We start from the raw sequence: 13,122 nt of genomic DNA on the forward strand, positions 1-13,122 counted from the left end.
ATATTTTCATCTAGTTCTAGCTGCTTGCTGTTTATCTAGAGTTTGACACCCCTACATCATGGTCTCCCTGTTGTCTTCCTCAGTTTCTCTGTCTCTGTCTTTCTCTGTCCATCTTTCTGTCTATCTTTTGCTCTACTTTGGTTCCCCAAAGCTCTCTGGTTTCCCTTTCTCACCCTCTAAACAAGCACTTCCCCTTCCCTCTCCTGGATTAGGCTCCAATCTGCCAGAAATGGTCTCTTCCCATTCTGCCTCAGGTGTAGAGGTCCCAGCCCCTTGGCTATGGGCCAGTAGACCTAAGGAAAGATATGTACTCTTTTTCTGCCCAAGTTCTCCCTCCCCAAGCTGGGATTAGCTAAACCCCAAATTGCTTGCTGGGCTGGTACAGGAGGTGATTATGGGCTTGAGCTACATCAGGCAAAGTTTCTATCTGGGCTAGGAGGTTCTCTGCAAATGACATCTTGTCCAAGGAGGGTGGGTATTTTTTTTTCCATTGCGTCAGGCCCTTTACTTCCCTGTGCCCAACCCGCCCTGTTGGCATTTACAGTGGAGGGGCCTGAGGTCTAGGAGATCAGCTTTGCCCCCCGGCCATCGCTCAAGGCCCCCAGGAGCCATGTGCTCCTTATTCAGATTTCGGAGAGCTGCCCAGGTGGAGGGTGAGTTGTGGGGTTGTAGGTATCCTCTGGGCTTTGCCCATGATGGGAGTGTGGGGAAGAATGGCAGGTACTGCCCCCTTCTTAGACTGCATCTTCAGGTTTCTAATCTTCAGGTGGGTTCTCTCTACCCCTCTACCCTAAAAAAAGTGTTGCACTTTGGAAGAATGGGCATCAAGGGGTCCTCTGCTACTTTTTCTTTGCTATGGGTCAGGAGTCATTGCATTAGTGGAAAAGGAGTGATAGGTTCCCCACCCTGCCTATGCTTGTAGACCCATCTGATTGCCCAAAAGAGATTCCTTTCCCCCTCAGTTTAGAAAAATATTGGTCTTTTCTGCTACCCAGGGTAGTGTTTAACAAGGAATTCTGAAATTGTTTCCATCTTCCTTAACTGTGAGTCTTTCAGTCCTATCCCTAGCACTGGGATACTCTTTCCCATTCCTATCACTGATGAACTTCCTTCCATTCTGGGTACTTAACCATCATTATCCTGAGTCCTCAACCTCCCCTCAAAATCTATTTTTATTTTTAATAAAATTTTATTGATAGCTTTTCTTTTTATAGCTTTTCTTTTTACATTATCAAAATGCCTCTCAATATTTCTTTCCTTTCCCTTCCCCAAGAGCTGTCCCATGTAACAAATAATATATATGAATGCATATATATATGTATACACATATATATATATGCACATCTATATTACCTTCTGTCTTAGAGTTGATACTAAGTAGTGCTTCCAAGGCAGAAGAATAAGGGCTAGGCAATTGGGGTTAAGTGATTTGCCCAGGGTCATCCAGCTAGGAAGTATCTAAGGTCATATTTGAACCCAGGACCTCCCATCTCCAGTGGTCCTCCATCCATTGAGCTGCCGAGCTGCCTCACAATTAATATGTGTGTGTGTGTGTGTGTGTGTATATATATATATATATTTTTTTTTTTAACCCTTACCTTCTGTCTTGGAATCAACACTATGTATTGGTTCCAAGGCAGAAGAGTGGTAAGGGCTAGGCAATGGGGGTCAAGTGACTTGCCCAGGGTCTCACACAGCTGGGAAATAGACCAGATTTGAACCTAGGACCTTTCATCTCTAGGCCTGGCTCTTAATCCACTGAGCCACCCAGCTGCCCCCTCACAATTAATATATTTTTAATGAAAATAAGAAGAGGAAGAGGGAAAAAAATCAGTAAAACCAATCAGTATATCAAAATATCTGAAAATATATGTAATGCTCCATATCTGTGGGCCCCTGGATTCTGCAATGGAGGAGGATGGAGGTTATCTTCTCATAGATATTCTCTGGGGCCATGCTTGTTCTTTGTCATTTTGCAAAATCATTTTTGGTGGTCATGTAGTTGTCCTTTTCTGTTTACATTCTTGTAGTTATATTGTTTTCCTGACTCTGCTTATTTCATTCTGTACCAGTTCATGTAAGTCTTTCTCTGTATTTATCATATTTGTTTCTTATAGCATAGTTATAGCTCGTTTCGTTCCTGTACTACAACCTATTGAGCCATTTCCAATTGATACACTCCCTTCAATGGACATATGACTGGGGTTTGAGCTTTAGAAGAACATTATTACAAATATGAAGAATATGGAAATAGGTTTTGAATACTAACATGTATTACCCAGTGGAATTGCTTGACAACTCCAGGAGGGGAGAGGGAAGAGGGGTGGGGAAAATAATGAATCATGGAACCATGGAAAAATATTCTAAATTTAAAAAATAAAAACATTGGTATGACCCCATTTCCAAAGCCATCAGATCAGTACTTAAAGCAGTGGCTATCTCTTTGCTCCAGAATCATCAAGCTGCATCTTTAATATGGGTCACAGGTGGGATGGATAAGATTGAGCAAAGGTCTTCATTATTTCAGGGGAAGCTTAAAGAGAGAAGGAATCTCCCCCCCCCCTCCCCTCAGAGGGCAATAAAAAAATTGGAATTGATGGGGAAGGAAGGGGAATAAGCATTTATATAGCATCTACTATGTGCCAGGCAACACACCAATGGGCTTTTTTACAAATATTTCATTTGATCCTCAAAATAACTCTGAGAGGTAGGTACTATTATTATCATCCCCATTTTATAGTGGAGGAAACTGAGACAAACATGTTAAATGACTTACCCACAGTCACGTGCTTAATAAGTCTCTAAAGCTAGATTTCATCTGAGGACTTCTTGACTCTAGACCCAGCACTCTATTCACTGTACTACCTTGCTGCCGAACTGGAGTAAGAAAAGGCACTAAAGGCTTGCTATCTAGGTCCTTTCTCCCAGGGAATTAAAACAGTCAAGAACTCAGTTCTTTTCCCCTTGGCTAAAGAATCCTTGGGAATACCCTTTTGTATCAGGATCATCTCCTATTCAAATAGGACTATAGTATTTAGAGCTAAAAGGAAAGGGTCCTTAGACACTAGTAGTTACATATCTAAGAGGATCATTTTCCTATCCTCACACACTTAAATGTTACTTTCTATCTCTCGAACACATTTCTCTCAGTCTCTTCTCACATACTATCTCACACACATTCTTCTCTCATACATACCCAATCTCCTCTTTTTCTCTCTCTCCCTCCTCCTTCATTCTTCCCCCTTCCTTTTCTCTCTCACATCACATCCATACTTTTTTTAACTTTGTAATTTATAAAAAATTTATTTATAGTATTTTTCCATGATTACATGATTTATGTTCTTTCCCTCCTTTTCTCCTTCCCCCCCCTCTCAAAGCAAACAAGCAATTCCACTGGGTTTTACATGTGTCACTGATCAAGACCCATTTCCATATTACTAATATTTGCATTAGATCTCTTAGAGTCTACATCCTCAGTCATATCCCCATCAAACCATGTGATCAAGCAAATGTTTTTCTTCTGTGTTTCTGCTCCCACAGTTCTTCCTCAGGATGTGGATAGTGTTCTTTCTTAAAGCCCCTCAAAATTGTCCTGGATCATTGCATTGCTACTAGTAGAGAAGTCTTATTAGGTTTGATTTTTTTTTTAAGTTTGTAATTCTAAAGAAACTATTTAATTTAAAATGGAATATATTTCTTAATAGTATATATTTGAGGCTTTGCCCCCATAATGACACCACATTGCTGCTTCATGTTTATCTGGACAGCTCTGATCCTCTGGTCTTTGGGAGGACATTGACTTACCTACTTATCCTTTCCCTATCTTGAATTTGTGGTCTTTGACAGGTTGGGAAAGACACTGTTTTTAAGACATATACACCCTTCAGGGGGAGTCAAAACATCATCTGATTAAAAATTGCTAGAGAAGGGTCTGTTTTGGTTTTGTTGGTTTTATTTTTCAGACAACCATTATTAAGTTTCTGTTGTGCCAGGGGCATCCTTGCTTTCAAGAAGATTATAATCCAGGGGCAGCTGGGTGGCTCAGTGAATTGAGAGCCAGGCCTAGAGACGGTAGGTCCTGGGTTCAAATCTGTACATAGATAACTTCCTAGCTGTGTGACCTTGAGCAAGTCACTTGACCCCCATTGCCTAGGCCTTACCACTTTTCTGCCTTGGAAACACATTACCATAATTCTGCCTAGTATTGATTCTAAGACAGAAGGTAAGGGTTAAAAAAAAAATTATAACCCAGTAGGGGGAGATACAGTGCCCACATGGATGACTCTTATGTGCTTATATTGTAATATTACATGTTAACAAGAGAAGTGTAGAATCTGAGAGTTTCGACTTGGGAAGAAACAGGCCTCCTAGAAGAAGAGACATTTGAAATTGGACTTTAAAGAGTTTGGATTCAACAGAGAAGAGGAAGATGAAGGATGGGTAACCTAAGCCAAGGAACAATATGAGTAAAGACCACACACACGGGAAGAAGAGAGCAGTGCAGCCTGTACCAATTCATTTATTTTTCCTGAGAGCTGTGTTTTCTGTTCAGATATGGTACCTTAGGAAATCCCAAGGAAGCCCCTTGCATGGGAAGAAAGAGAGTTGGTGAGTGCCAGGATGGAGGTAGGCAGGGGTGGCTGTTTTTATGGTACATAACATCTCTATAATGAAATTAAAGTCAAGGTACTTATCAGCCCAGTAAGGTGATCTAGCCCACCCTAGTCTCCTTTTTTAAAAACAAAGTCAATTTCTGGGACTAATCTGCCTTCTGGAGGGTACAGGGGAAGCAGACTAATTGTGGGGGTCATATTTGGAAATCTTTCTGGTCTGGGAGGATCGTGTGTGTGTGTGTGTGTGTGTGTGTTCGTATATTTATCTACTTGAGATGAGAATAGCCTTGTTTATCTTGGTGTCAGTAGGGAAAATAACATAAATGTAGTCTGACATGTAGAACCTGGAATGGACAAGGTGGGAGATTTAGTGTCTTTAGATTTGACCAAGTCATATTCAGAACACTACCCACCACCTCTGTTGTATCATCATCATCATCATCATCATCATCATCATCATCATCATCATCATCATCATCATCATCATCATCTTCCTTACTTTTGAAGTTTTATACTTTCCAAAGTCCTTTCAAATCCATACCCTCATCTGAGCTATGAAGTAATTAGAACAAAGATGATTTTCTCTGATACCTAAAGTAATTGATGTGAATGAAGGCTAAGTGACCAGTGTGGGGTCACATAGCTAAATAACATTAGAGCCAGGCCAAGGCTGCAGAGTTCCCCAGCCTCTTTCCACCATTCTTTCCAATGCCCTTTTCTAATGACAGATAGTGGTAGTCTCTTGGTGACCGAGAATGACAATTGTCTTTGTGCATTATCATCTATTGATGTACCCTCATGTGGCTTGGAAGTCCTTAACTCCACATAGGAGAGTACATGTCCTAGTCTATGTAAAGTAATTATGGGAAAGGTCTATGCCTCAGGAGCCACAGACCATTTTTCCCATTATTCACTGTCATGTGAACCAAAAACACTATTAGCCAGTCCTTGGAAGCCTGTGCTTTAGGATAGATACAGTGGTAAAAGCCAGTCCAGCATCCTGTTGAAGAAAGGACAGGTATTGCTCACCTCCTTCCCTACAGACTAAGATGCATGAGTCTTGGTGTATCAATTTCAGAATGACTAAATGTTACTTTTTTTACTTTTTTACTAAATTAAGTGATTAGAAATCTGGCATGGAAGATCAATACAAACAATCAAATTTAGTAGCTATTTACATTCAAATGAATCCGTCTCATTACATAAAATATCATACCGTTTCAGTCTCCTCTAAGCCCCCAGGGAGGATCCTTTGTCCATTTATTCTCATTTGTGTGTCTGCTATTTTTCTAGTTCTGCTTTTTTCACTTTCCATTATTTCCTAAGAGCCTGATTTCTTTGTATTCCTAATCATGCTCATCTGTTTTAATTGCATTATATTATTCTTTTGCATTATTGTATCACAAATGATCTAACCATTCCTCTGATGGTGGACATTTAGGTTGCTTCTATTTTTTTTTATGATTTCATATGATGCTGCTATGAAAGTTCTGAATGAATAGCAATTTTTTGTTCCAAATTATCACTGACAAAATGATGAATCCCAGATGAGTTTCCCTCCTTTGACCCCCTGGCACACTTGGGCTGATCCTCCAAAATCATAGTATGTATTTGGGAAATACAGACTCTAACATATCTGGCTAAGCCTTCCCAAATAAAGAAGAGACATTCACAACTTAAAGTGCATGTGGTACTTCCTCGAACTGAAAAACAATAGTAGATTCCTCAAAAAATAAAACAAAACAAATATGTATATATTTATATGTGTGTGTGTGTATTTTTATGTATACACACATTTTTTTCACTACTGACTTGTGTAATCCATGCCACTATTTCTCTCTATTAGCACTGGAACTTGATTATACTCTGCTCAAGTTGAGTTAACATAGATTTTCAGATCCTAGTGTGGAAATTGATTGTCTTACATGACAGGAGAAGTCATGCCTGAAAATTGTGCAGTACCAGTATGCAATGGACTTACAGCACAATTAATGTCAGGATTGAAATTCTGAATACATTGAAAGGAATAAATTGGTTACAGCTCTTAAATGAATAATGCCTAGTATTGGCCTTTAAATAGGAAGAAAACTATACTTTGCATAGAAGCTAAACTGAACTTCCATTTTGCCCTCAATTCATATTGTACCCACATTGATCTGTAACCTGTAATGTCCTCTCTCATTTGTGAAATTCTTATCTATTTTTTAAAAAACAAATTTAATTTAATTTTTTAATTTTCCCTAATTACATGTCAAAACAAATGTTAACATATTTAAAATTTTTTTAATTCCAAATTCTCTCTCCCTCTCACCTCTCTGAGGCAGTAAGCAATCTGACATAGGTTTTAGGTGTGCAATCATGTCAAACAAAAAGTAAATTTTATTGATAACTTTTGAGTTCCTTGCAACTACAATTTCCCTTTGTATCCCTCTTGCAACCCTCCTAAGGAGCCATCTCTTATAAGAATATAAAGGTGGTGGAGGAGAGGGATGGGGACACAGTTTGAAATTTCTTGAAACATTGAAGAAGATTGATATTATTTGCAATATTACACACTCCTCATACTCTACTTCTGCAAGGAAGGAGGAAATTGGCTTTTCATATCTCCTGGTCATTTCCATAGCATTCAATTGTCATTATTCTGTTGTGGTTGTGTCTTTCAATTACATTGCAGTCATTGAATATATTGTTTTTTTGTTTCTGTTTACTTTGTTCATGCCCTTCCACGCTTTTCTGAATTCATCCTATACATGGTGATAGTATAGTAATATTCTGTAACATTCAGTTACCACAACTTGCTTAGCTGTTCCTCAATGGATGGGTATCTACTTTGTTTCTAGTTCTTAGCTAATACAAAAAGTGTTGCTATAAATATTTTAGTGCATATGGGATTTTTCTTTTTATCACTGACCTACTTGAGGATTATATGGAGCAATACAATCTCTAGGTCAAAGATGTGAACATTTTATTCACTCTTGGAGCATAATTGCAAATTGCTTTCCATAATGGTTGAGCTATTTCACAGCTCCATCAACAGTTCATCAGGATGCCTGTTTTTCCACAATCCCTCCATCATCAACTCTTTCCATTTTTAGTCACCTTTTTCAAATTGCTGTGTGCGAAGTAAAATATCAGTTGTTTTTATTTTCATTTCTTTTATTATTATTGATTTGGAGAATCCTTTCATAGGGTTGTTAACTGTTCACAGTTCCTTTTGAGGATTCCTGCCGATTTCTCAACTCAACTCAAATGTTCTTTGTTCCAATGTCTTATCCATCCATACCCTACCAGAAGATATCCATCTTATCCAGCTATTTGAATGCTGTGGCTTCCATTAAAACATGAATTTCTTCGGGGCAGGGACGGTTTTAGCTTTGCAGTATAACTTTAGTGCTTAGCATAGTGCATCAAGCACAGTAAGTGCTAAATAAATGCTTTGCACACATTAAAGCCTAATAAATATTTGTTCTATTAAAGGAACATCTTTGGAATGTTTCTGTCCATGGGGATGGTCCATACAGAGGCATGCATGGTCTTTCACCCTCTGCCTCTTATGACCAATGGTCTGCATTTGTAAGAGGTGGTGGGCCATATTCCTTGATGATGAATCATCATGAGACTTAACCAATCCATATAGGAACTGAAGCTATGACCTCAGCTTCACCTATTTGTTTCTCTAAGGCCCCAAGATCCTAACTATCCATTATTTGATATTGGTCCTCACTGATGATTAAAAGTTCTTGGCTTAAAAGACTGTAGCTAAAACATATCTCCCTGGGAAAAGACACCTGACTCCCTTGGCCAGCCCTAGTATATCATCATCCTTTTCCTCCCCCTTTTCCATCCTCTCTGTCAGTCTCAATCCTAAAAATCTTAATTGAGTACTGAACTGCTCGAGTGTTACACAGAACCAGTCCTTACCCTCCAGGAGTTCCTAATCTTACCCTGACACATTTATAAGACATATTGATAACCAAATCCATATGAAACCTAGACATACATGAGACAATGACAGTGGATAAGGGGGCCAGGATGGATTGACAAAGATGTACGGCCAGTTCTGCTATAACTCAGCATTTATGTTCCTCAAAAGCACCATTTTATGAGAAATTGAACATTAGATACCACAGAGCTAATTGGAGAAAATAAAGCTAAGGGACACAACACTCAAGCTTCATGAGTCACACACACACACACACACACACACACACACACACGACAAGCATCAAATAAAAATGCTAGCACAGCTTTACACATGGTAAATGGTTAAGGAATATAGAAATATTTTTTGAAGATGGGATCCCATCCATGGCCTCAGGTTGTTACTTGACCTGTGCCCTGTACCTCTGAGTGTCTGCCCAGAGGCCTTAATGTGGTAGAAGAGATTGGGGGTGGTATAGACCAGTCCTCCTTTGCTCTCAGCTTCTACTGTACCAGAAGATATTCAATAAATATGGCACTTTACCTTAACAAAGACCTGAAATTTGCCTGAGGAAGTGAGCATCAGAAGGGTTGCACCTTGTGGGTTATGTGAATTGGTACCATTTTTTGGCATTCTTGCTGTTTCTTGAGTGAAACGTCTTTTAGGAGCCAACTTGAAGTGCAAATTGTGCTAAAAAATATTCCTTGATATATGAGTTGCATTTGAACAAATTTGCATTTTCAAAACTTGTGTTATAGCAGAATTGTCTGTAATTGGGATAAAGATTAAAGGGTGATTTGATTATCCAAAGTCTAGAGAAAGCCAAGGGCTCTGAAAAACAGAGGGTTGTTTTCTTTGCAGAGCCTCACCTCCTTCTTCCCTTCTTATAGATTGTCAGGAACCGCTGCTGCCTCCAGCAATCATGGCCTACACAATGAGTGCCAGCTCCCATGCAGGGCCCATTGGGTCCCAGTACTGTGTGTGCAAGGTGGAGCTCTCAGTCTGTGGCCAAAATCTGTTGGATCGAGATGTCACTTCCAAGTCGGACCCTTTCTGTGTTTTATTCACTGAGAACAATGGCAAGTGGTATGAGGTGAGTCTTCCATCCTTCCAAGTCCAAGGACAGGTAGAAAGCACCATGTAGGCCTTGCTTCCCTAGGTCTGTAGAGAGGTTGAGGGTTGGATGGGGATAGAGGATCATTGTTCATTGGGTCTGGGGGTCCTGGATGGAGCCTTTGAAAAAGTGGTATGTTGGGGCAGGTAGGTACCTCAATGGATAGAGTCGGGCCTGAAGATGAGAAGTCCTCAATTCAAATCTGTCCTCAGATACTTCCTAACTATGTGACCCTGGGTGAGTCACTTAACTTCAGTTGCTTAGGCCCTACTGAGCTTCTGCCATGGAACCAATACTAAGTGTCAGTTCTGAGATGGAAGGAAGGAAGGAGGGAGGGAGAGGGAGAGGGAGAGGGAGAGAGAGAGAGAACACTGGATCTAGAGATCTGGATAATTACTTGTTCCATCTTGAACAAGCCACTTCACTCCATGGGTCTATTTCCCCATCTATAAAATGAAGAAGTTGGACTAGGCAATCATTAAAACTTTCTAGCCCTAATTCCTAGAATCTTCCAAAGAATGGCTGGTGACAAGGGCCACAAGGCTGGCATCATTACCATGAAGCCCTGACTATGTCAGGAGCTGACAGATCCAGCTGTCATAGCTTTAGTAATAAGAAGCAGAATGGTCTAACTCCCCAACAGGTAAGGATTGCTTTTCTTTGCTGAGCACTGAGTGATCTGCCTGTGATCCTCCCCATAAAGCTCCCAAGGAGGACAGAATAGGCAGGACAGAGCACTGTTCTCTTCAGAGAGGTTCACATGACCTCCTGGAGATGATCAGCCTAACCAGGAATGGAAACCCATGCCTTCCATACCATGCTGCTCAGAAGCAGTGCCTGCCCCTTACACTGACTACATGATCTTGGACAAATCACTTAACTTAGTGGGGCCTCATTTTTTTTTTAATCTGAAAAATGGGAGCAATTGTGTTTGCTTACTGGGTTGTCTTGAGGATCATAAAATTATAGCTTTATGCCTGGAAGAGACGTTAGTGGCCATTGAGTCCAACACTCTTATTTCACAGGGGAAGAAACAGAAGCAGAGAGGTTATGATCCTTGTCCAGGGTTACACAACTAGTATCTGAGGTGGGATTGGAACCAACATCTCTTGACTCTTAAGTATCTCATCTATTATGTCATGCAGCCCCCTGAGCACCGGCTGCCAAACTTCAAATTATAAGCACACAGACACACACACAAATCATTTCACAAACCTTGAGTCACTATATAAATATGAGCTATTATTACCCCTCAGTTTCCAGTAGAACGTCAGACCAGGGAGAGACTTTTGAGATGTGGAATCCTTAAACACAGACTTTGGAATATCAGAGTTGAAATGAATCTTGGAAATCATCCATTCCAACCCTTATTTTACAGATGTGGAAACTGAGACCCTGAGAAGAGAAATGCCTTGCTTAAGGTCCTATAGTTTGACTACACTGAGTAAAAGAGCCAGCACAGGACCTGGTCTGCTGATGGCCATTCCAGCCCTCTTTTCTAAAACACGTGGCTGCTCAGAAGTCAGGATTATAAGCTGTTTGGGGGAATAAACCAAGTGGGTTTTTCCCTACCAGTTTCCAAGGCCTTAGCTTTCCGCTGGAGGTTTTCAGCTCTTGGCCCTGGGTCTATATTTAGCCCTGCTGCCAGTATTAGTGAAAGGAAAGATTGTTAGGAAGGGAGCTCCTGGGTCGGAGTGTTTGCCTCTGAGGCCACAGGTGGAGCTGGTTTCCTGGGGTGAGCGGGCGTGTTGAATGAGTGCTTCAGTTCCTGAAGACTGGGATTTGGGGAGGTCCTGCTGGAAAGGGCTCAGGTGGCTGGGCAGGCATCTTGGGTCAACCTGGATTGGCCTGTACTAAATGGAAACCATCTGGACCACACATGTGGATGCTGCTAGAGATGAGACAGTGGGACTTGCATGTAGAGTAACACGTCTTGGCTTCCAAAAAACCCTTAGAAGTCAGTCTGCCCCGTAACCAGCGCTTGTGAACCTCCAGGGAATGCTGCTGCCTCTAGGAGGATTGGTGCCTCCACCATGGCAAACCAATCACAAATCTTCATCTAACACCATCAGAAATGCTTTTTTTCAGGTGCAAAAATGAGTCTAAAGTTTCTCTGTGTCATTGGTGTAGGAGACAGAACCAGAAGCTAGTTCAGATCCTTGTTCTTCCATTGACTTCCTATGTGATCTTTGCACAGATTCCTGGCCTATAAAACAAGAGATGATAGTGGTTTAGGTGGTTCGAAACTATTTGATTCTGAGAACCCAGGCAGCCTGACAAGCTCACATTTGGCCACGTGACACCCAGCAAAGCACTTTATGACAGCATAGGATAGTTTTGTTGTGGTGGTTAGTTGGTTTGAGGTTTTGGTTTTTTGTTTGTTTTTTTTGTTTTTAAACCCTTATTTTCCATCTTAGAGTCAATACTGTGTATTGGTTCTAAGGCAGAAGAGCTGTAAGGACTAGGCAATGGGAGTTAAGTGACTTGCCCAGGGTCACACAGCTGGGCAGTGTCTGAGGCCAGATTTGAACCCAGGACTTCCCATCTCTAGGCCTGACTCTCAATCCACCAAGCCATCCAACTGCTCCCTAAGGTTTGGGGCTTGTTTTTGTTTTTTTGACAAGAACTCTTTGTGCTTCCCTTTCCCCAGCATCTCGATTCCAGTCAGTGAGGGGGATGGTGAATGCCATTAGCAGCATTCCCTGGAGGTTCACAAGCTCTGGTTATGGAGGCAGACCATGGAGCCAAGCTACAACTAGCCTATTAGGATGATACCATGATCAGTCAGGTCCTGCTCCTCACTGGGCTCTGGTACAAACGGGAGAGAATGCAGTGAGACCAGCAGTCAGATGCTACCTAGAGTGCTCATTGAGGCTCTGGAATGGGAGACAAGAAAGAGGAGACCCAGTCCCACTCTCCAGGGAATTCCTGGGGAATAAACCTAAACATAGGATGCTGTTTCACACATCACCTTGGGCTGCTGGAGCAACGGCTCTCGCCTCTGTGCAAACATATTTATGCTCCATTCAACCAGCAATTTCCACCCCCAACCAATGGAGAACATGAAGATGTGGGTCCCAGGGCCAGCTCATTTTCAGCTCATACCATGTATAGAAAATGGGTTCTTGCTTTCCTGGTGATGCCAGCATTCTCTTGAGCAGCTGGACCCAGCTTCCTGGCCTGCATTGTACCTCTCCTGGCTGGAGAGTAGCAGTGTCCAAGGTCTCTGGGCCAGAAATGTAGCTGGGGGGGGGGGGGTGTCAGCTGGGTAGCTCAGTGAATTGAAATTCAGGCCTAGAGACAGGGGGTCCTGGGTTCAACTCTGGCCTCAGACACTTTCCAGCTGTGTGACCCTGGGCAAGTCACTTGACCCCCATTGCCTAGCCCTTACCACTCTTCTGCCTTGGAACCAATACACAGTCTTGATTCCAAGATGGAAGGTAAGGGTTTTTATTTAAAAGAAAAAAAAAGAA

The 13,122-nt window shown here is 41.5% G+C and overlaps 1 protein-coding gene across 4 annotated transcripts in view; it reads left to right on the forward strand.

The window, feature by feature from the left end:
• The window catches only part of CPNE2 (copine 2), a 124,411-nt gene that overhangs the window by 23,304 nt on the left and 87,985 nt on the right, over nt 1-13,122 (forward strand). For 3 of the 4 annotated variants that reach the window (XM_016422791.2, XM_016422795.2, XM_016422794.2), the window contains exon 2: nt 9,426-9,628. In XM_016422791.2, coding sequence (XP_016278277.1) covers nt 9,458-9,628 — 171 coding nt within the window. In that variant the 5' untranslated portion in view covers nt 9,426-9,457. Of the gene's footprint in view, nt 1-4,321; nt 4,609-9,425; nt 9,629-13,122 lie in introns of all 4 variants that reach the window. The other variant, XM_056812337.1, reaches the window with a different exon arrangement.

Source organism: Monodelphis domestica, chromosome 1, assembly GCF_027887165.1.
Source record: "Monodelphis domestica isolate mMonDom1 chromosome 1, mMonDom1.pri, whole genome shotgun sequence".
Classification (NCBI taxonomy): domain Eukaryota; kingdom Metazoa; phylum Chordata; class Mammalia; order Didelphimorphia; family Didelphidae; genus Monodelphis; species Monodelphis domestica.